The sequence below is a fragment of the Erinaceus europaeus genome, chromosome 12, assembly GCF_950295315.1.
Source record: "Erinaceus europaeus chromosome 12, mEriEur2.1, whole genome shotgun sequence".
NCBI classification, from domain to species: domain Eukaryota; kingdom Metazoa; phylum Chordata; class Mammalia; order Eulipotyphla; family Erinaceidae; genus Erinaceus; species Erinaceus europaeus.
This window is the reverse complement of record NC_080173.1, coordinates 97158353-97179867: the sequence shown is the minus strand read 5'-3', so window position 1 is coordinate 97179867 and position 21515 is coordinate 97158353. Positions and strand designations below refer to the sequence as shown.

The 21515-nt window shown below is 55.2% G+C and overlaps 2 protein-coding genes across 3 annotated transcripts; one reads left to right on the top strand and one right to left on the bottom strand.

Moving 5' to 3' along the window:
* The first annotated feature begins 21 nt into the window (after positions 1 to 21).
* On the top strand, positions 22 to 1791 carry INKA1 (inka box actin regulator 1). Its single transcript, XM_007527260.3, has 2 exons — positions 22 to 195; positions 963 to 1791. The coding sequence occupies exons 1-2, from the start codon at positions 145 to 147 to the stop codon at positions 1749 to 1751; spliced, it is 840 nt and encodes a 279-aa protein (XP_007527322.1). The 5' UTR covers positions 22 to 144; the 3' UTR covers positions 1752 to 1791.
* Positions 1792 to 1966: 175 nt separating this feature from the next.
* Positions 1967 to 17075, bottom strand: UBA7 (ubiquitin like modifier activating enzyme 7). Of its 2 annotated transcripts, XM_016190081.2 has the most exons (24): positions 16928 to 17075; positions 16663 to 16831; positions 16421 to 16561; positions 16235 to 16341; positions 15859 to 15949; positions 15635 to 15764; positions 14526 to 14623; positions 14290 to 14433; positions 13712 to 13894; positions 13432 to 13539; positions 13192 to 13272; positions 12949 to 13104; positions 12696 to 12861; positions 12413 to 12615; positions 12260 to 12324; positions 11992 to 12175; positions 11836 to 11910; positions 11475 to 11613; positions 5194 to 5276; positions 4684 to 4776; positions 4409 to 4600; positions 2786 to 2878; positions 2602 to 2702; positions 1967 to 2179 (listed from the first exon to the last, which is right to left on the bottom strand). In XM_016190081.2, the coding sequence occupies exons 1-24, from the start codon at positions 16981 to 16983 to the stop codon at positions 2050 to 2052; spliced, it is 2988 nt and encodes a 995-aa protein (XP_016045567.1). In that variant the 5' UTR covers positions 16984 to 17075; the 3' UTR covers positions 1967 to 2049. The 2 variants fall into 2 exon arrangements, with proteins under 2 accessions (XP_016045567.1, XP_060060629.1); XM_060204646.1 differs by lacking the exon at positions 13432 to 13539.
* Positions 17076 to 21515: the final 4440 nt, after the last annotated feature.

The following is a 21515-nucleotide window of genomic DNA, read 5'->3' as shown; positions in this document are numbered from 1 at the left end:
TGGCTGCCAGCCCAGGGGCGGGGCGCATCTGCCAGATGTTGGGGCGGCGGGAGCTGGGAGCCGGGAGCCGCGCGGTGGGAGCGGGGCTGGGGGCTGCGGCGGTCGTGCAGCTTGAGGCCCCCGGGCGGGCGGCCCAGCTCAGGCATGCACAGCACTCGGCTTGACAGCTTCTTGGGCCAGCTGCGCCTGGAACTGGTGAGGCCCGGGCGCGGGTGTGGCTCGCAGCGGGACCGGCGTGGGGTGCTCGGCTGCCGTCCGAGCTAAGCTGCCGTCAGGATGTCCCGAGCTAAGCTCGGGTGGCCGGGTGGCCGGCCGGCCGTCTGCGGTGCCCATCCATGGGTGGGGGGCTGGGCGGCACAGATGGCCCTCCTCAGGTTTCGGACGGTTGGGAGCTAAGCTGGGCATCAAGTAACAGGCGTCCAGCTGGCCCTGCTGTTGGGGGGTGGCGAGTTGGGGGGTGGTGGTGGTGGGAGGAGAGAGACTTCTGGGGTGGAACAGGGGCAGTGAGGGACTAAGAGGTGTTGTGTTGGAGGCTCCTTACCCCAGGCTGACGGGCAAGCCCTTCCTCCTGCCCTCACTCAGAAAGACTGTGTCCTCCCAGAGGCACCCTGGGCTTTGGGGAGACAATCTCCAGAGAAGCTCAGGATGCCTCCCCAACCCTGAACAGGACCTACTTCCCTATGCAGGCCCGCAACCCTGCCTCCCGCCCCATGGCGGGTGCTGACTTGCCCAGCACTGCGTGCTGCAGCCTGCCAGACTGCCACCAGGTCGGCTGATGGTAGCTGCGAGAGCTTGGGCTTCCTGTGCCAGCACCCAGAGCAGGCCCTATGCCCCACTGGGGCCTTGAGCCTAGGCCTGCAGGCCTACGCAGCCCTTTTAGCCTTCTGTCTGGGTCCGGCTTGGCTGGGGAGGCAGGAGTAGGGGAAGTGCCCTTCCAACTTCTACTCTTTCTTCCTCGGCAGCTGTGTGGCCGGGACACAGGCTCACCGCCCATGCCCGGTCCCCTTCCACCACCTCCCAAACCCAGTGCAGGAATACAGCTCAACCGCTGGCTCCAGGTTTCAGACGTCACGGAAGAGGAGTCTGTCTGCTGTGTGGAGGAAGAGGAGGAGGCTGTGGTGACAGGAGACAAGACCGTAGTCTTGGGGGGCCCCAGGGAGCATGCCCTGGACTGGGACTCTGGCTTCTCCGAGGTGTCCGGTAGCACGTGGAAAGAGGAAGAACCAGCAGTCCCCCAGCACCCAGCACAGCCCCCCCAGAGACAACATCTCTCGGCCAGTGGCATCCCCCTGCGTAAGAAGGCCCCTGAGGCCAGCGTGTCCCCAGCTCACCGGCCTCGGCCCAAGTCCACCCCTGATGCCTGCCTGGAGCACTGGCGGGGGCTAGACGCGGAGGACTGGACGGCAGCCCTGCTGAGCAGAGGCCGCAGTCGCCAGCCCCTGGTGCTGGGAGACAACTGCTTTGCGGACTTGGTGCACAACTGGATGGAGCTGCCCGAGGCGGCGGGTGAAGGGGACAGTGGGGCTGGGCCCCGTGCCCGTGCCCGGCCCCCTCAGTTCCTGCTCGGTCTCTCTGAGCAGCTGCGGCGCCAGCTGGCCAGGGCACGGCGGGCAGCCATGGCGGGAAAGCGGCTGTCATGCCCACCTCGCCCAGAACCAGAACTGCCCTCGGACGCTTCACGCTTTGCAGCTCTCATGAGCTGCCGTAGCCGTCAGCCCATCATCTGCAGCGAGGTTGTCAGCTACCTCTGACCCTGCCCTCCAGCCGGGACAATAAAGGTCTTTCTCTGGACGGTCCTGGCTCCATATCCCTGAGGGTCCAGGAGGCAGCCCCGGCCCCGCCCGGCACAGTGCAGGCAGGGAATCTAAAGAGTCTTTTCTCCTTTCAGGGCCCCCTTTATGCCCTTGTCACATTACACGCATGAGCATGACCGCCGAGCCCCACTACCCATCCTCTCTGTGAACACTTCCCGTCAGTCAGCATTTATTCAGAGCCTGCTGTGGCCCGGAGGCAGCCCTAGGTGGAGCAGAGTGGCGGGCTGCTGCCTTGTCACAGTACATAGTGCAGGGGGGGGAAGTTAGTGTCCTCTTCGTCACCCTCACAGCCCAACTCCAGCACCAGCACCCGCTGCTCCGGATCAAGGACCTGGCCTGTCACCTGCTGTACCAGTTCTGTCACTCTGTTGGCATGGGGTGGGGGTGGGGGGTAGAGAAATCAGGAGGAGCATGGACCAGGATGCTGAGGGGCCATAAGACGCTCAAGCCTGGAGCCCGAGCAGCTCAAGACAGGAAACATCTGAAACTATTTTAGGAGCGGCCGGTGGGGAGGGCAGGAGGCAGGAAGCCCAGAGTCCCCTGAGAGCAGGCTGTGAAGGGGGGCTGGCCAAGCAGCAGATCTAGAGGCCTCTGTGCAGGCTCTCGGCCCTTCCCCCACTTCCAGCCCACTTGCTATTAGCTCCATTTGGTGTGAGAAGGAAACCGCCAGGATGGTGTGAATGGTGTGAGGGCCCAAATGGGCTGAGGAAGAGCAGAGTCCACATGGCCCTGACCTGCGCCCTCCATGGAGGGAGCAGGGCCTGGCTGCAGTCAGGTGTGGGCTCACCTGAGCGCCTGGCACTGGGCCTGCTCTTCGGCCGGCAGCTGTGTGGAGTAGAGCAGGGCGGAGCCAGACAGCAGCAAGTTCACTGTCAGCTTATGCTGCTCCTAGAGGAAGGTGGGCAGAGGTGGGCAGAGGCCAGCTGGGTTAGGCTGGTCCAGGCCTGGGGGGGGGCGGGAGTGAGGCACACCTGGACATAGGTCAGCAGGGACTTCAGGGTCATCTCCGGCTGCCCAGCAGTCACCTTCAGACGGGTCCAACAGGTCCACTGCAGCGTCTGGAACTGGAGGGTGGTCACGGGAAAGAGTGAGAGACTTCTCATACACAGCCCCCTCCCGACCCTTCTCCCAGTTAACAGCAGCTGATGGCTCCTTCTGGGCTGGACTCGAGGCAGGAAGTAGAAGTGGGGGGATGGAAGGTGGGCTCTGGGCCCAGAGTCTCAGTACCCTCCCCTCCTGTGTTGGGGCCAAGACAGGAAATGGGGGCTCTGGGGCCCCCTGCACTGGGGAACAGGATACAGTGTGTGTGTGAATGTGTGAGAGAGAGTGTGTGTGTGTGTGGGGGGGAGGCGGCGCTTCCTGAGGAAGCTAGAACGGGGCTGTAGCAGTCAGTCTCTGATAAAGTTGCTTGTTCCCCAGTGCAAGGCTAGGATGGGGGCAGGGGTGGAACCCTGTCCTTGTCATCCTGTACCGCTAGGGCTGTGGAGCCTGGACTGTTCGTGGGCACACAGGGGCAGGACACATAGTGACTTCCAGAGCCCCGCTGGCCCAGAGACCCCAGCAGGAACACTGCACAAAGGCTTCCTTTTTCTCTCCCTCCTTCCCTGTTTCAGGAATCTTTGGTGCCCTGAGCTGAGAGCAAAAGAATGGCAGGAAGCCTGGGGCCAAGACAGAGGGGTCCTGCCAGCCCCTCAGAAAACAGGGAGGTCAAACAAATGAACAGAGAGGTGAGATGAGGGGACCCTCCCCTTCCACCATGGACAAAGGCAGCTTGTGTGCTGGCTAGCGCTGGGACCCTCACAAAAGGTCTCTGTGTGCTGTGCTTTAAGGCACCCCAGGGCTGCTGCCCAAAAGCCCAGTGCTGGCCCATGACCTCTGCCCTTCACTCTGGGGAGGACATTCTCTCTGCCTCCTCTCCTGAGCTCTAAGGAGATGCCGGCTACTGCAGAGCTGGGGCACACAGCCAAAGGCACTCAGTCCTGCACTTGAAGGCACACATCAGCACACAAAGCCAGGGGCACACTCAAGTGTCCTCACAAGCACGTCCACGCAAGCCCACACCGGAGACGGAGACAGAGACGGAGACGGAGACGGAGACGTGCCTTGCACGGCCATCTGGCACCCAGATGTGTGAGCACACTCCTTCCCCGCTCCTCACCACAGGGGAGTGGATGTCCAGGCCCTGCTGCACTCAGCCCGTGTGATGCCAACACACATTTCCACACTCCCGGTGACCAACTCCATGCCTTCTAACTCTTCTTGGACAAAGTGGTCCAGGTATTGGAAGGACCTAGTTTTCCCTCTCCACCACCTTAGGACCCTCTTCTGGGGAGAACGGGGTGTGGGGGAATGTCTGGTTCCACTAATGAGTTAAAGCTACAGCTCCTCAGACAAGGGGCAGCAGAGGGCTGGGGGCTGGGGGTGGCTGACGGCTGCTTCCTGTGTCTGACAGCTCCCAGCTTGACATCACAACAGAAAGGGGCTGGACAGAGTCCTGAGGACGCCTCTGGAGCCTGTGTTCCAGCAGAAGCCCAGCCTGTGTAGGAAGCTGTAGGGAAACCCCGGTCTAGCGGCTGGGGTGCCAAAGAACTCACCGTATGGGTGGCTGGGGCATCAGGTTTCCAGCGGTTGAGTTGATTTTCAGCCAGCCGTAGGTAGCTGTGACGAAAGGCATCGAGGGACCGTGTCATGCCCTCCAGTTTGTACAGCTCCAGGCTCACCAGGCCTGCCACAGCCGCTGTAGTGGTGGCAATGGCTGGGATAATCAGGCCCAGGATCCGCTTGCTCTGCCAAGGACAGGGCATTCTGGTTCTGAGGGCTGGGTCAAACCCCTCTACCTCCAGACCTGAGCCCCAAAGGGCAGGGTTACCTGGGCATGGTTGGCCGGTGGGATCCCGTAGTTCTGAGCTTTTAAATTAGCTGCCGCTACCACAAAGTCCATGTGGAAGTTGCTGTCATTGTCCTGTGAGGTCCAAGTCACAGTAATGTTAAGTGCCCCTCACCAGGCCCACATGCCACAGAACAGACTTCTCACAGCTGTTTAGGGTGGACATCCCCCACCCCCAAGCAGACACAAAGACTGAGGCTCAGGCTCCGGGTGGGGGGGGAGCTGCTTCCAGCTGGGAGAACTCAAGCCTAGGAACATCAAAGTTCCCACATCTTCTTTTTCTTTTCTATCTTTCTTTCTTTTGCACTATGTACTTACGAATCTCCGTTTGTCGAGGGCCGGGGAGGAGATTTCTTAGTGACACAAAAGTAAGTGTTTTGAATGGGTCTTAGGGCAGGTGGTGATTGGGTCTAAGGCCATAGTTGCCATTTTGTCTTGACCTTTCCCCTCTGCCTCTCCAGTCCAGTCCTTCATCGCAATGTGGGCACCTACCTTCTCAAATGTCTGGGGCTTCAGGGGAGGACCCTTGCTCCAGATTTTGAGGGCTTCATTTAATTTCTTCGATGACTCAGGACCTATCAGGAAAAGGGGGTACTAAGTCCTTAGTCCCTATCTCCTTTTTGTTATTGTTATTTATTTTTATTTTATTTTAATGAGAGATAGAGATTGAGAGAGAGGGCGGGGGTAGATAGCATAAAGGTTATGCAAACAGACTGTCATGCCTGAGGCTCTGAAGTTACATGTTCAATCCCCCACATCACTATAAGCCAGAGCTGATTAGTGCTCTTATTGAGAGAGAGAGAGAGAGAGAGAGAGAGAGAGAGAGGGAAAGACCAGAGCACTGAATCAGTCTTGGTTTATGATGGCACTGAAGATTGAACCTGGGATTTTGGAACCTCAGTCAGGGAAGTCTTTTGCTGGGCTGGGGAAATAGCATAATGGTTATGATAAAGATTTTCCTGACCGATGCTCTGAGGCCCAGTTTTATTATAACCCAGAGCTGAGCAGTGCTCTGGTTTCTCTCTCTCTCCTTCTTTCTCTCTTCCTTCCTTTCCTTTCCTTCTTTCTTTTCCTTTCTTCTGCTCTCTCTCTCTCTCTCTGTAAATATCTTTTTAAATAAAGTAACTAAGGTTAAGCAAACACACTACAGTGCTCAAGGACCCAGGTTCAAGCCCCTGGACCCCCTTGAAGGGGGAAAGCTTCACGAGTGGTGAAGTGGAGTTGCAGATGTCTCTCTGTTTCTTTCCCTCTCCATCTCCCCCCGTCTTTATTCAATAATAGACAAATTAAATTATGGGGCTGGGCAGTAGTGCACCAGGTGAGGCACACATGGTATGAAGCAGAAGGACCCGGGCAGTAGTGCACCAGGTTAGGCACACATGGTATGAAGCAGAAGGACCCGGGCAGTAGTGCACCAGGTTAGGCATACATGGTATGAAGCAGAAGGACCCGGGCAGTAGTGCACCAGGTTAAGCACACATGGTATGAAGCAGAAGGACCCGGGCAGTAGTGCACCAGGTGAGGCACACATGGTATGAAGCAGAAGGACCCGGGCAGTAGTGCACCAGGTGAGGCACACATGGTATGAAGCAGAAGGACCCGGGCAGTAGTGCACCAGGTTAAGCACACATGGTATGAAGCAGAAGGACCCGGGCAGTAGTGCACCAGGTTAGGCACACATGGTATGAAGCAGAAGGACCCGGGCAGTAGTGCACCAGGTTAGGCACACATGGTATGAAGCAGAAGGACCCGGGCAGTAGTGCACCAGGTGAGGCACACATGGTATGAAGCAGAAGGACCCGGGCAGTAGTGCACCAGGTGAGGCACACATGGTATGAAGCAGAAGGACCCGGGCAGTAGTGCACCAGGTTAAGCACACATGGTATGAAGCAGAAGGACCCGGGCAGTAGTGCACCAGGTTAGGCACACATGGTATGAAGCAGAAGGACCCGGGCAGTAGTGCACCAGGTTAAGCACACATGGTATGAAGCAGAAGGACCCGGGCAGTAGTGCACCAGGTTAGGCACACATGGTATGAAGCAGAAGGACCCGGGCAGTAGTGCACCAGGTTAAGCACACATGGTATGAAGCAGAAGGACCCGGGCAGTAGTGCACCAGGTGAGGCACACATGGTATGAAGCAGAAGGACCCGGGCAGTAGTGCACCAGGTTAAGCACACATGGTATGAAGCAAAAGGACCCGGGCAGTAGTGCACCAGGTTAGGCACACATGGTATGAAGCAGAAGGACCCGGGCAGTAGTGCACCAGGTGAGGCACACATGGTATGAAGCAGAAGGACCCGGGCAGTAGTGCACCAGGTGAGGCACACATGGTATGAAGCAGAAGGACCCGGGCAGTAGTGCACCAGGTTAGGCACACATGGTATGAAGCAGAAGGACCCGGGCAGTAGTGCACCAGGTGAGGCACACATGGTATGAAGCAGAAGGACCCGGGCAGTAGTGCACCAGGTTAAGCACACATGGTATGAAGCAGAAGGACCCGGGCAGTAGTGCACCAGGTGAAGCACACATGGTATGAAGCAGAAGGACCCGGGCAGTAGTGCACCAGGTGAGGCACACATGGTATGAAGCAGAAGGACCCGGGCAGTAGTGCACCAGGTTAGGCACACATGGTATGAAGCAGAAGGACCCGGGCAGTAGTGCACCAGGTTAAGCACACATGGTATGAAGCAGAAGGACCCGGGCAGTAGTGCACCAGGTGAGGCACACATGGTATGAAGCAGAAGGACCCGGGCAGTAGTGCACCAGGTTAAGCACACATGGTATGAAGCAGAAGGACCCGGGCAGTAGTGCACCAGGTTAGGCACACATGGTATGAAGCAGAAGGACCCGGGCAGTAGTGCACCAGGTTAAGCACACATGGTATGAAGCAGAAGGACCCGGGCAGTAGTGCACCAGGTGAAGCACACATGGTATGAAGCAGAAGGACCCGGGCAGTAGTGCACCAGGTTAGGCACACATGGTATGAAGCAGAAGGACCCAGGCAGTAGTGCACCAGGTTAAGCACACATGGTATGAAGCAGAAGGACCCGGGCAGTAGTGCACCAGGTGAAGCACACATGGTATGAAGCAGAAGGACCCGGGCAGTAGTGCACCAGGTGAGGCACACATGGTATGAAGCAGAAGGACCCGGGCAGTAGTGCACCAGGTGAGGCACACATGGTATGAAGCAGAAGGACCCGGGCAGTAGTGCACCAGGTTAAGCACACATGGTATGAAGCAGAAGGACCCGGGCAGTAGTGCACCAGGTTAGGCACACATGGTATGAAGCAGAAGGACCCGGGCAGTAGTGCACCAGGTTAGGCACACATGGTATGAAGCAGAAGGACCCGGGCAGTAGTGCACCAGGTTAAGCACACATGGTATGAAGCAGAAGGACCCGGGCAGTAGTGCACCAGGTGAGGCACACATGGTATGAAGCAGAAGGACCCGGGCAGTAGTGCACCAGGTGAGGCACACATGGTATGAAGCAGAAGGACCCGGGCAGTAGTGCACCAGGTTAAGCACACATGGTATGAAGCAGAAGGACCCGGGCAGTAGTGCACCAGGTTAGGCACACATGGTATGAAGCAGAAGGACCCGGGCAGTAGTGCACCAGGTGAGGCACACATGGTATGAAGCAGAAGGACCCGGGCAGTAGTGCACCAGGTGAGGCACACATGGTATGAAGCAGAAGGACCCGGGCAGTAGTGCACCAGGTTAAGCACACATGGTATGAAGCAGAAGGACCCGGGCAGTAGTGCACCAGGTGAGGCACACATGGTATGAAGCAGAAGGACCCGGGCAGTAGTGCACCAGGTGAGGCACACATGGTATGAAGCAGAAGGACCCGGGCAGTAGTGCACCAGGTGAGGCACACATGGTATGAAGCAGAAGGACCCGGGCAGTAGTGCACCAGGTGAGGCACACATGGTATGAAGCAGAAGGACCCGGGCAGTAGTGCACCAGGTTAAGCACACATGGTATGAAGCAGAAGGACCCGGGCAGTAGTGCACCAGGTTAGGCACACATGGTATGAAGCAGAAGGACCCGGGCAGTAGTGCACCAGGTGAGGCACACATGGTATGAAGCAGAAGGACCCGGGCAGTAGTGCACCAGGTGAGGCACACATGGTATGAAGCAGAAGGACCCAGGCAGTAGTGCACCAGGTTAAGCACACATGGTATGAAGCAGAAGGACCCGGGCAGTAGTGCACCAGGTTAGGCACACATGGTATGAAGCAGAAGGACCCGGGCAGTAGTGCACCAGGTTAGGCACACATGGTATGAAGCAGAAGGACCCGGGCAGTAGTGCACCAGGTTAGGCACACATGGTATGAAGCAGAAGGACCCGGGCAGTAGTGCACCAGGTTAGGCACACATGGTATGAAGCAGAAGGACCCGGGCAGTAGTGCACCAGGTGAGGCACACATGGTATGAAGCAGAAGGACCCGGGCAGTAGTGCACCAGGTGAGGCACACATGGTATGAAGCAGAAGGACCCGGGCAGTAGTGCACCAGGTTAGGCACACATGGTATGAAGCAGAAGGACCCGGGCAGTAGTGCACCAGGTTAGGCACACATGGTATGAAGCAGAAGGACCCGGGCAGTAGTGCACCAGGTTAAGCACACATGGTATGAAGCAGAAGGACCCGGGCAGTAGTGCACCAGGTGAGGCACACATGGTATGAAGCAGAAGGACCCGGGCAGTAGTGCACCAGGTGAGGCACACATGGTATGAAGCAGAAGGACCCGGGCAGTAGTGCACCAGGTGAGGCACACATGGTATGAAGCAGAAGGACCCGGGCAGTAGTGCACCAGGTGAGGCACACATGGTATGAAGCAGAAGGACCCGGGCAGTAGTGCACCAGGTGAGGCACACATGGTATGAAGCAGAAGGACTCGTGCAAGGATCCCGGTTCCAGCCCCCCTGGCTCCCCTCCTGCAGCGAGGTTGCTTCAGAAGCAGTGAAGCAGGTCTGCAGGTGTGTATCTTTCTTTTTCCCTCTCTATCTTTCCCTCCCCTATCAGTTTCTCTCTGTCCTATCCAATAAAATGAAAAAAAAAAAGGGCAGAAAGTATATAGCATAATGGTTATACAAATAGACTCCCATGCATGAGGCTCCAGAGTCCCAGGTTCAGCCCCCTGCACCACCATAAGCCAGAGCTGAACAGAGCTCTGGTTAAAAAAAAAAAAAAAAAGCCATCAGGATTCATAGTGTTGGCACTGAGTCCCAACAATAACCTTGGAAGCAAATAATTAATTAATTAAGGAAAGTAACTAAGGAAGGGTTTAGGAGACAGTATAGTGGTCGTAAAAAAAGACTCCTGTGCCTGGGGCTCTGAAGTCTCAGGTTCACTTCCCAGCACTACCATAAGCCTGAGCTGAGCAGTACTCTGATCTCTCTCTCTGTATGTCTCTTTCTCATTAAGATTAAATTATATATATGTGCTTGTATATTTTAAAAAGTAACTAAGGGGAGAGTCGGGCGGTAGTGTAGCAGGTTAAGTGCAGGTGGCGCAAAGCGCAAGGACCGGCGTAAGGATCCGGGTTCGAGGCCCCGGCTCCCCACCTGCAGGGGAGTCGCTTCACAGGTGGTGAAGCAGGTCTGCAGGTGTCTGTCTTTCTCTCCCTCTCTCTGTCTTCCCCTCCTCTCTCCATTTCTCTCTGTCCTATCTAACAACGACGACATCAATAACAACAACAATAATAACTACAACAACCGTGAAAAACAACAAGGGCAACGAAAGGGAAAATAAAATAAATCAAATTTAAAAAAACTAAGGAAAAACTAATGGTGTTAGATAGCCTTAGTCTTAATAGTGATAATATTTTAAAAGTCTTTAATAAAAAGTCTTTTGCACAGCCTTTAGTCCCCGTCTCCTAGACTCTTCCTGGAGCCTGGTGCTGTCAGGTGCTTAGGTCTCTGCCAAGATCACCACCTCCCATTTCTAGGGAGACTGTGAGGCTGCAGACTCCTCCCCAGCAGCCTCGCCCTCAGCCTTGCATGCTTAAGTGTCTGTGTGTATGTGGGTGCGGTTGTGACTGTCCACGCCTGGGGCCATGGGGAGGTGCTCCCAGCACCAAAGAGGGGTGGTTGAAGTGCTGGTGCTAGTGTGTGTTAAAAGATTGATTGATTGATTTATTTAATAGTGAGCCAGAGCACCACTCCGACACATATAATACCAAGGACTGAACTTGAGAATTCAATGTACGGGAGTCAGGCGGTGGCGCAGCGGGTTAAATGCAGGTGGCGTGAAGCGCAAGGACCGGCGTAAGGATCCGGGTTCGAGCCCCCGGCTCCCCACCTGCAGGGGAGTCACTTCACAGGCGGTGAAGCAGGTCTGCAGGTGTCTGTCTTTCTCTCTCCTCTCTGTCTTCCCCTCCTCTCTCCATTTCTCTCTGTCCTATCCAACAATGACGACATCAATAACAACAATAATAACTACAACAAGACAACAAGGGCAACAAAAGGGAATAAATAAATAGATTTAAAAATTTTTTTAAAAAAGAATTCAGTGTGCTTCATCCACTATGCCACTTCTTTTTTTTGCCTTTCTTCTCCCCCCGGGCCCAACCTGCCAAGGGAAAGAGGGTAAGGGGACAAGCAAGGAGGCAGGGAGCGGATCTGCTGAGGGGCCAGAGAGAAGCAAGGCTACCGGAGAGGCAGCAAGCCAGCCGCAGAGCCTCCGAGCACCACTTCCCTCCTACAGCAGAGGTCAGACAGCACCGACCTTTGGGGTGAGGGTGGAGGCCAGGAACCTCACCAAACTCACCGGAGGCCTGGCGCTGGGGAGCCGGCCGCAGCGGTGACTCCAGCAGTCCCCTCAGTGCATCCTGGTCCTGTGAGCCGCACAGCCCGTGCATCTGCGCATACAGGTTCGCGGCCGCAAGCACATAGAGGACGTGGGAGTCCTGCGGTTGGACCGAAGTGAGGGCAGACTCAGGGGTGCAAACGAGCATGTGGGTGCCTGGGTTGGGAGTCACTGCCCTCTGAATCTGTGTGACCGCCAGCCTTCCCCTCACATGTGGACGTCCACACGTGTACAAACGTGGCTCTCTGATCCGTGCATCTCTGCAGCATACAGAGGGGCCACTTTACCATCCAGGGAGGGACTCCCGGGGGACCCCACTCACTTGACTGACATCAAAGTCCAAGGGCCTCGGGCACCACCTGGCACCTGACCAGAAGGGAGTTCCATCCTCAAGCACCTAGGGAGATGGAGGCTGTTGGGTTCATCTGGCTCCCCCTGCCCACCCGAGCCCTCTGCCTCCCGTCCCCTAGCCACCCACTTTGTCGGGAGGGAAGTGCCTCAGCAGCTGCTTGACGCCGTGATGAAAACAGAGTTGCCAGTGGCCGTAAGCCCACACCACGCAGTCTCGCCAGGTCTGCGGACGCTCTGACAGTTCACCGAGAACCACCTGCTGCAGGCTCGGTGCCCGTGCCCCCGCCACGTCCACCGGAGAAGTGAGTGTCCTGATGAGAGAGAAGGAAGTCTGAGGCCTGAAGGTGCTGGCGCTTGGGGCTGTGGACACTCGTCCATTCTTTTTGGGGCCTTACTGTTGGATGTGGTTGATGGTCTTGGCCGACAGGCAGAAAAGCCCCTCAAACTCATTCCGTGCCCACTGTAGGGGAGGAACAGTGAGATGTGTGTGGGGGGTTGTGGCTGAAGGCTATTCCAGGCGGGAGAGGGGTTCTTGGGGTGCTTCCCACCTGCAAGGTGTGCTCGACTCTGCTGGGGAAGTGTCGAATGGTGCAGGCAGGGTACGGGGCATCTTCAGGTGCGTCTGAGGAGGGCCCTTCGTAGCCCGCAGTCACTTCAGGCACAAACACTGAAGCGCTGCCCAACATGCCCTGTGTGCCCGCCTGCAGCAGAGGCTTCAGATAGTAGGCACAGCGAGCTGCCACATAGTGCCCTGATGAAGGGGCAGAGCGGCAGCTGCGAGATGGGCTCGGTGTGGGACCAGGGGCCAACCCCCCCAGGCCGGACACTCACGGGCCTCGAAGCTGTCCAGGGCAGCAGCCACCCCATCCACACTTGAGAAGAAGTCATCCCCATAGGTGCGCTCTGTCGTGGGACCCAGTGGCTGGGTGGAAGGGGTCACCTTCAAGTCAGGGTTCAGGCGGTGAGTGGCCTCGGCAGCTGCCTCTGCCTTGTTCCTCTGGGGAGAAAGTAGAAAGATGCAGGTGGGGGAGGCGGCCACGGGAGGGCCGTCCAGGGATGAAGGTAAGGAGGGACGGGCACTCACATGAATGTCCTGGGGCCTGAAGAGGAACTGGCGGCTGAGGTTGGAGTGTTCCACGAGGTCCATGTCGGCAACAGTCACGCCGCCACGGCCCCCGGCTCCCAGGCCCATGAGGGCGAAGCCCTTGAGCAGCTCACAGCCAATCGCTCCTGCGCCCACCTGCCAGCAGAGCAGCCTCAGCCGCAAGGCCCAGCCTGGCCCTCCCACCGCGCTCCCCGCCTCCCACCGCCTCCCACCGCAGCTCACCAGGAGGTAGTGCTTGTGGCCCAACTCCTCCTGCAGACCAGCCCCGAACACCGCGATCTGCCCATCATAGCGGCAGCCTCTCTGGGGGACATGGACAGGGGTCAGGGATGGCCACTGGCTGGTGCTGCATGTCGCTCTTAGATCACTGAGCTTTCCAGCTTGGGCTTTGGGGACCATTTTGCCAGTCGTCCTCTAGCCCTGACCTTGGCTAGGGGTAGCCTTCCTACTGTAGGTTCTCACCGGTGCGCAGTCCTCTGGACGGGGAAATAGCTTCTGGTCTGCTGGAAGGCATTCCAGGGCATCAAAGTACAGCCACTGATCCAGGGGCATGAACTTCTTGGAGATTGCCTAGAAGTCAGCATGCTAGTATGGGGACTCCTGCCACCTCCCAAGCCCCTTCAGACCTTGTTGGGGGCTGCACCCATGTTGGCGAAGCCTCTGCTGCCTGGAACTGGGCACTCTTTGGTACCCACTGGCCTCAGACCTTTTCCAGCCTCCCCCTGCCTGTGTCTGTGCCCACCTTCAGCACTTCCTGGGCAGCCAATGCACCCAAAATGGCTGCCAGGGGGCTCAAGCTTCCGGCACTGCTCAGGGCAACCATCCGCACGAGGCCCTCGTCCAGCGGTTCTGCCAGTGACTCTCCTTTTGTCCCCTTCAGTGGTTCCAGAGTCTGGGCTAGGTTCACCACCACCTCTGCATCAGACTGTCGGGGGTAGAATGCTGTGAGCACAGCAGCCCCAGCCTGAGCGTCACCCCTGAATCTCACCCTTCAGGAAGTCACCCACACTGACCCACCAAGGGAGTGGCAAGGCCTGGCACTGCTGCTATGCTGGGCAGCGCCACTGGAGGGCGCCTGGCACCAGAAATAGCTCCGGCTCCGACTTGGATGCTGCTTCTAGCAAGATCTGAGTGTCTGACAGTTGGGAGGAAGCAGGGGTTTTGTGCCTAGCCCTCTCTTAGGCCCAGCCTCTGGCCTGGAGATAGCATTTATGAGTGGGGAAACTACCTTTGAGATTAAACTTGAACCTCTGTGAGCTAGATGGTCATGGTTGCCTCCCAGAGCAGGTGACAGACTAGGAGAGGTAAGGGACCACTCACAGGATCCCAGGGCTGAGGCAGGCGGCCTTTCTGGTGCTGGAACTCATGCAGTGCTCGCACGGCCTGGTGCAGGCAGAGGGCACGGCCAACGTCCTGTGGGTGGGCCACCATGCGAGGCTGGAGCAGGGCTGCGTCTAGGGGCTTCTGCAGGGGGCATGAATTTCAGGGTGAGGTCAAGAACACCGTGGGTACCTCCAGGTGCTCCAGCTCCCCATGTCAGATACACTCTTCCTCACATGGCTCACAGTCTCGGGTTTCTTGACTTCAGTGACAAGGCCACCACGCAAGTAACAGGAGAAGGCTGTTGTGTTCCCAATCTCCAAGGTTCTGTCCTCTGGGAGAGAGTCAGCTTAGTTAGTTTGGCCTCTAAAGTTCAGCAGGTCCCTACCTATACTCCATCCTGTCTTGCTGGTATCTGTGTTCTCAAAAAAAAAAAAAGATTTTTTTTTCAGATTTTATTTTTAAAAAATATTTTATTTACTGGGAGTCGGGCGTTAGCACAGTGGGTTAAGCGCACATGGCGCAAAGTGGCAAGGACTGGCTCAAGGATCCCAGTTTAAGCCCCCGACTCCCCACCTGCAGGGGAGTCGCTTCACAGGCGGTGAAGCAGGTCTGCAGGTGTCTGTCTTTCTCTCCGCCTCTGTCTTCCCCTCCTCTCTCCATTTCTCTCTGTCCCATCCAACAACGATGACATCAATAACAATAATAACTACAACAATAAAACAACGAGGGAAACAAAAGGAAAAATAAATATTTTTAAAAAAGATTTTATTTATTTATTCGTGAGAAATGATAAGAGAGAGAGAGAGAGAGAGAGAGAGAAAGAACCAGACAGCACTCTGGTATGTGTGCTGCTGGGAATTGAACTCGGGACCTCATGCTTGAGAATCCAACGTTCTATCCATGTGCCACCTCCTGGACCACTTTAGATTTTATTTTAAAAATATTTTACTTATTTTTATTTTATTGGATAGAGACAGAGAAATCGAGAGGGGAAAAGGGAGATAGAGGGGCGAGAGTCAGACCCGCTTCACTCCTTGGGAAACTTCCTCCCTGTAGATGGAGATCAGAGGCTTGAACCTGGGCCTCTGCACATGGTAATGTGTGCGCTTAACCAGGTACAGCACTACTGACACTTTTTATTTGTTTATTAATGCAGGAAAGAGGGGGAGAGAGAGCAACAGCATCACGCTAGTACACGGGAAGCCGGGGATTGAACTCAGGACCTCGGGCTTCCAAGTTCAGGGCCAAGCTCGCTAAGCTGCTTTCCTCATCACTGTGTCCTCCTCCCTCTACCTTGCAGAAGAGGAATGCTGGGTCTGCCGTCACAGTGGGGCTGCCTTACTTCGGATCCGGACAGTCCGAGGATCACAGCCATTGAGCTCAACCATGCCCTCAACACCAGAGAAAGTCACCAGGTCCCCGTCGCGGAAGTCATGGGTGTCAGCCCTCAGAGTGAGAATGCCAGGGGAACCCTGGGTAGGGGGGAGTTTGACTCGGTGGTGCCCTCCACAGGTGGGGGGAGTCCCTCCTTGGTCGACAGGCGAGTGTCCACACCTGAGCACCCACCTGGGAGATGTGGTGGACAACAGCTGAAGAGGGCTCTGTCTCTGTGGGGTCCTGGACAGTGAAGTGGTCCCCAAAGTCACAGAACAGCTGCCTGGGGTGAGGGCATCAGGGGTCATCAAGACAGCTCAGCAGTTAGCCTACACACTTGCAGCAAAGGGGAGGGGCAGGGTAGAAAAAGGGGCGCCGACGGGGGCTTGGCAGTGGAGCTGGAGGGATGATTGGGGCAGCAGCGGGGTGGGGCTGAGAGTGGCGTCAGGACTGGCTGTTGGGATGAGCCCGGTCCACACGACGGGGTCTGGAAAAAACCTGAAGCCGGTGGCACCCCAGGGCGACTTGCGGTCGGTGACGTGGTGGGTAGGCAGACGGTATCACTTACCCCACAAGGCCCCAGGTGTCAGCCACCAGAAAGTAGATCCCGTGCTTGTGACAGAACCTGCCCACCTTCAGCTGCTCCTCCAGCCTGGAAGCTGTGAGCACCACCACCTGGGTGCACAGGGGTCAGCAGGCCAAGACCACTGCCAGGTCCCCGGCTGCTGAGGGCGGGTGGGGGGCAGGGAGGCACCTGGAAGCCTTCTCGCAGCAGCAGGTCCTCGGTGAGGTCACCCTGGTGGACGCAGACTTGGGTGTCTTCGCTGAGCTCAGCCACGGCTTCTCGAGATGCTTCAGCCCTGCTTCTCCCCAAGTCCTTCTCTGAGAGGAAGAACTAGGGAGAGACCCAAGCTGATTTGGGTAAGATTCCTCTGGGCCCCCTTCCCATTGGCCAAGGAATCCAGAACTGCCCACCCACCCACCCAGGACGCTCACCTGGGCCGCCAGGTCAGACCAGCAGGCAGGCTGGGAGTCATGCAGGGTGAGGCTGCCCACCCCCATCAGGACCAGGTTCTTGGCCACCTCAGCCCCCAGACCCCGAAGGCCTGAGAGAAGGACCTTGGCTCTCCGAATCCTCTTCATAGCCTGCAAGTCCAGCACATACCTGTGAACAGAACAGGAAATAAGAGAGCGGGGCAATGGGAGAGGAACCGGGCAGGAGGGGCAGGAGGCCGCCGGCCCTTCCCCCTAGGAGCCTCACAGCTGCCGGGAGTATCGCTCCTCATTCAGCGGCTTGGAGGTCTCGGGGGCGTCCATGCTGAAGTCTGGGCAGCAGTGTTCTAACCGTAGAGGTGGGGCCGGCAGAGGTCTGTGCCCAGCTGGCCCACTGGGGCTCCGGGAACGGAGAGCCCTATTGGTCAGGATTCTTTCCCCGGTTCCTGCCTCTTTGGGGAAAACAAAAGTGAAAGCAAAACTAGACCAGCCGGCTCCGGTCCTGCCCCCACCCTCCTGCACAAAGATCTGTTCTGGCAAACTTAGAGGACAGGCAAGGCGGGACAGCCCCGTGAAGAAGGGGGCAGAGCCCATGTGGGCTGCCTTCCCGAGCTCTCAAACCTCAGGCAGCTTTCCGAGCAATCCTGTCGGGTCTGATGGGCTTGCTGGCTACAGAGTGCTGTTGCTAGCAACTTTATTGCCTTAAGAACTAGTTCCATCTTCTTTATTTCTAAAAGGTATGTAGCGACCCGGCAGTGGTACAGCTGGTTGAGGAAACATGTTATCATGTGCAAGGACCTGTGTTCAAACCCCTGGTCCCCGCCTGCAGGGGGGGAGTTTCACAAGTGGTGAAGCAGTACTGCAGCTGTCTCTTTTTTCTCTTTCTTTTTAATTATCTTTAATTATTAGATAGAGACAGCCAAAACTCCAGAGGGAAGGGGGTGATAGAGAGGGAGAGAGACAGAGACACACCTGCAACACTGCTTTACCAGTCACAGAGCTTTCCCAGCTTTCTGCTGGTGGGGACCAGGGGCACGAACCTCAGGCTTTCAGCATTGTAACCTGTGCACTCAACCAGGTGCGCTACCACCCAGACCCCTGGTGTCTTTTTCTTCCTCTCTGTCCTATCAAGTAAAAGGAAAAGAAAAAAAAATAAAAGGAAAAAAAGGGAGTCGGGCGGTAGCACAGCGGGTTAAGCGCACATGGCGCAAAGCGCAAGGACTGGCGTAAGGATCCAAGTTGAGCCCCCGGCTCCCCACCTGCAGGGGAGTCGCTTCACAGGCGGTTGAAACAGGTCTGCAGGTGTCTGTCTTTCTCTCCCCCTCTCTAGCCTCCCCTCTTCTCTCCATTTCTCTCTGTCCTATCCAACAACGACGACAACAACAATAACTACAACAATAAAACAAGCAACAAAAGGGAATAAATAAATATTAAAAAATGTAAAAAAAAAAAGGAAAAAAAGGTTACAGTGGGTTGTGGATTCATCGTGTACACACTGAGCCCTAGCAATAACTCTGGTGGCAAAAAAGTAAAGCTTTTTATTTTTTAAATTTTTTTAAAGTTATATTGATTTATTTGATAGAGACAGCCAGAAATCAAGAGGGAAGAAGATGATAGAGAGACAGAGAGACACTTGCAGCCTTGCTTCCCCACTTGTGAAGCTTTCCCCCTTGCAGTTGGGGACTGGGGGCTTGAACCTGGGTCCTCGTGCATTGTGACATGTGCGCTCAACCAGGTGTGCCACCACCCGCCCTCCCCCCAAAAGGTGTGTGTGTGTGTGTGTGTGTAAGAGAACCAGAGCATCATTCTGGCATGTGATGGTGGGGATCAAATTTGGGGCCTCATACATGCAAGTCCAACATCCCTCCCACTACTCCTTTTCCCAGGCTGCCTTTTTCTTTTCCTTTTCTTCTCTTTTTCCTTTCTCTTTCCTCTCTTTTCTTTTCATTTCATTTCCTCTCTCTTTTTTTTTTTACCAGAGCACTGCTCAGCTCTGGCTTATGGTTGGTGCAGGGGATTGAACCTGGGACTCTGGCACCTCAGGCATGAGAGTCTCTTTGCATAACCATTATGCTATCTACTCCAGCCCTTTTTTCTTTTAATAATATTTATTTATCCCCTTTTGTTGCTCTTGTTTTTTATTGTAGTTATTATTGTTGTTATTGATGTCATTGTTGGATAGGACAGAGAGAAACGGAGAGAGGAGGGGAAGACAGAGAGGGGGAGAGAAAGACAGACACCTGCAGACCTGCTTCACCGCCTGTGAGGCGACTCTCCTGCAGGTGGGGAGCCGGGGGCTCGAACCGGGATCCTTATGCCGGTCCTTGCATTTTGCGCCACCTGCATTTAACCCTCTTCTACCGCCCGACTCCCTCCAGCCCCTTTTTTTTTTAAGAGAAGAGAGTGAGAGAGAACCAGTGCACCACCACTTTAGCTTATGAGATGCCAGATTGAACACAGCAGCTCATTATTGTAGATTCAGTGCTGGGCCGGGTGGTGGCGCACCTGGTTGAGCACACGTTACAGCGCACAAGGACCTGGGTTCGAGCCCCCATCTGTAGAGGGAAAGCTTCACTAGTGCTGAGGCAGGGCTGCGGGTGTCTGGCTCCCTCTCTATCTCCCCATTCCTTTCAATTTATGGTTGTCTCTACCCAATAAAAATAAAGATAATAGAAAACCTTACCCAGGGCCGGGTGGTGGCGCACCTGGTTGAACACATATCTTACAGTGCGCAAGGACCCGGGTTCAAGCCCCCAGTCCCCACCTGTAGGGGGAAAGCTTCACAAGTGGGGAAGCAGGGCTGCAGGTGTCTCTCCCTCCCTACCACCCCCTTCCCTCTTGATTTCTGACTGTCTCTAGCCAATAAATAAAGATACTAATAAAAAGAAAGTGAAAAATGAAAACCTTCCCATAAATCCCTGGAGAAAATTCAGTAATGTACATTCATGCTGTAGCCACTGTACCTGGGCTACTGGTCTGATCATCTCTCCACCACTCAGGCATCTACTTACAGGCAAGAGGGTGGCACCAGCCCCGCCCCAGGGGCTATGAGAGCTGATGGGGTTCTCCTATCTCACCTCCAAGGTCCAAGTCACAGGTGTGGGGTGGAGACAGACACTGCTGGGAGTGTCTGCCTGCCACTGAGCCATATTCTCAAGAGGACAAGGATGCACCTTTGCCTCCAGCTGTGAATGTGAGACAGGGACAGATGGCGGCACTAGGGCCTCTCACCTGGTTGGGGTGTGTTCCTGGACTCAAAGATGGTGGCAATTTATTATTTTTTTCCTCCTGTGTTATTGCTGGGGCCCACTGCCTGCACTATGAATCTACTGCTCCTGGAGGCTATTTTTTTCCATTTTGTTGTCCTTGTTATTGTTATAGTTTTTATTGCTGTCGTTGTTGTAGTTACTGTTGTTGTTATTGATGTCGTCGTTGTTGGATGGACAGAGAGAAATGGAAAGAGGGGCAGAGAGGGGGAGAGAAAGACAGACACCTGCAGACCTGCTTCACCACCCAGCCCCCCAGGTGAGGAGCCAGGGCTCAAAACAGGATTCTTGCACAGGTCCTTGCGCTTGGTGCCATGTTCGCCTATCCTGCCGTGCTACCGCCCGCCCGGCTCCCTGGTGGGCAGTTTTTAAATGTCAGGCCTGAGAATGGAAAGTATGGGGCCCCCATGATCACTTACATCTATCTGTATTTCTCATTGAAATTTTCATTTTAAGATAAATTCAAAAGAAGTTGCAAGAATAACACAGAGAGACCCTATGTACTTCTCTCACAGTGGCCTCTTGACTTCTTAGAAGCCTGAGGTCTGGGACTGGGCAATAGCACAGCGGGTTAAGTACACATGGTGTGAAGCACAAGGACCGGCTTAAGGATCCCGGTTCGAGCCCCCGGCTCCCCACCTGCAGGGGAGTCGCTTCACAGGCAGTGAAGCAGGTCTGCAGGCGTCTGTCTTTCTCTCCCCCTCTGTCTTCCCCTCCTCTCTCCATTTCTCTCTGTCCTATCCAACAACAATGATAGCAATAACAGTAATAATAATAATAACAACGATAAACAACAAGGGCAACAAAAGGGAAAAAAATGGCCTCCAGGAGCAGTGGATTCGTAGTGCAGGCACCGAGCCCCAGAGATAACCCTGTTGGCAAAAGAATAATTAAATAAAATATAAAAGAAAACTGAGGTCTGTTCTCCAAACCATGGCCCACAACCCATACAGAATTGCATAACAGCAAAACCAGGTACAGCCAGATGTTATTTTCATTAAACTAGGGTATAGTTTATATATAATAATCATTTAAATTTGAACTTTGATGCCTTTTTAGTAGAGACCAAGAAATCAAGAGGGGAAGGGGAGGTAGAGAGACACATGCAGCCCTGCTTCACTACTTGTGACGCTTTCCCCCTGCAGGTGGGGACTGGGGGCTTAAATCTGGGTTCTTGTGCATTGTAACACGTGCGCTTAACCTGGTGCACCACCACCCTCCCCCTGCAAATTTTATTTTTATTTTTGTATGTAGCATGGTGACCTTGTACATATATGATTCCACCACTGCTGACTGACATTGTCACTCTTTAATTTTCAAATAGAGATGAAGAAAGTGAGATAAAGGTCCCAGGTTCAATCCCCAGCACTAATTTAAGCCAGAGCTGAGCAGTGCTCTGGTCTCTTTTTCTCTCTTTTATTAAAATAAAATAAATAGGGCAAGGGTAGGTAGCATAATGGTTATGCAAAGAGATTCTCATGCCTGAGGCTCCAAAGTCCTAGGTTCAAACCCGTCCCCCCCATCATAAACCAGAGCTGAGCAGTGCTCTGGTAAAAAACAAACAAACAAACAAACAGTCAATGAAAGAGT

What these genes read in the sequence shown, in the direction of transcription:
- INKA1 (XM_007527260.3), top strand. Translation starts at nt 145, where the DNA reads ATGCACAGCACTCGGCTTGACAGCTTCTTGGGCCAGCTGCGCCTGGAA. An exon ending in GCCAGCTGCGCCTGGAACTG is followed by an intron (nt 196 to 962) that starts GTGAGGCCCGGG and finishes CTTCCTCGGCAG; the next exon opens with CTGTGTGGCCGGGACACAGG.
- UBA7 (XM_016190081.2), bottom strand. Translation starts at nt 16,983, where the DNA reads ATGGACGCCCCCGAGACCTCCAAGCCGCTGAATGAGGAGCGATACTCC. An exon ending in ACCATCAACCACATCCAACA is followed by an intron (nt 12,176 to 12,259) that starts GTAAGGCCCCAA and finishes CTCTCTCATCAG; the next exon opens with GACACTCACTTCTCCGGTGG. An exon ending in TGGACTTTGATGTCAGTCAA is followed by an intron (nt 11,614 to 11,835) that starts GTGAGTGGGGTC and finishes GTCCAACCGCAG; the next exon opens with GACTCCCACGTCCTCTATGT.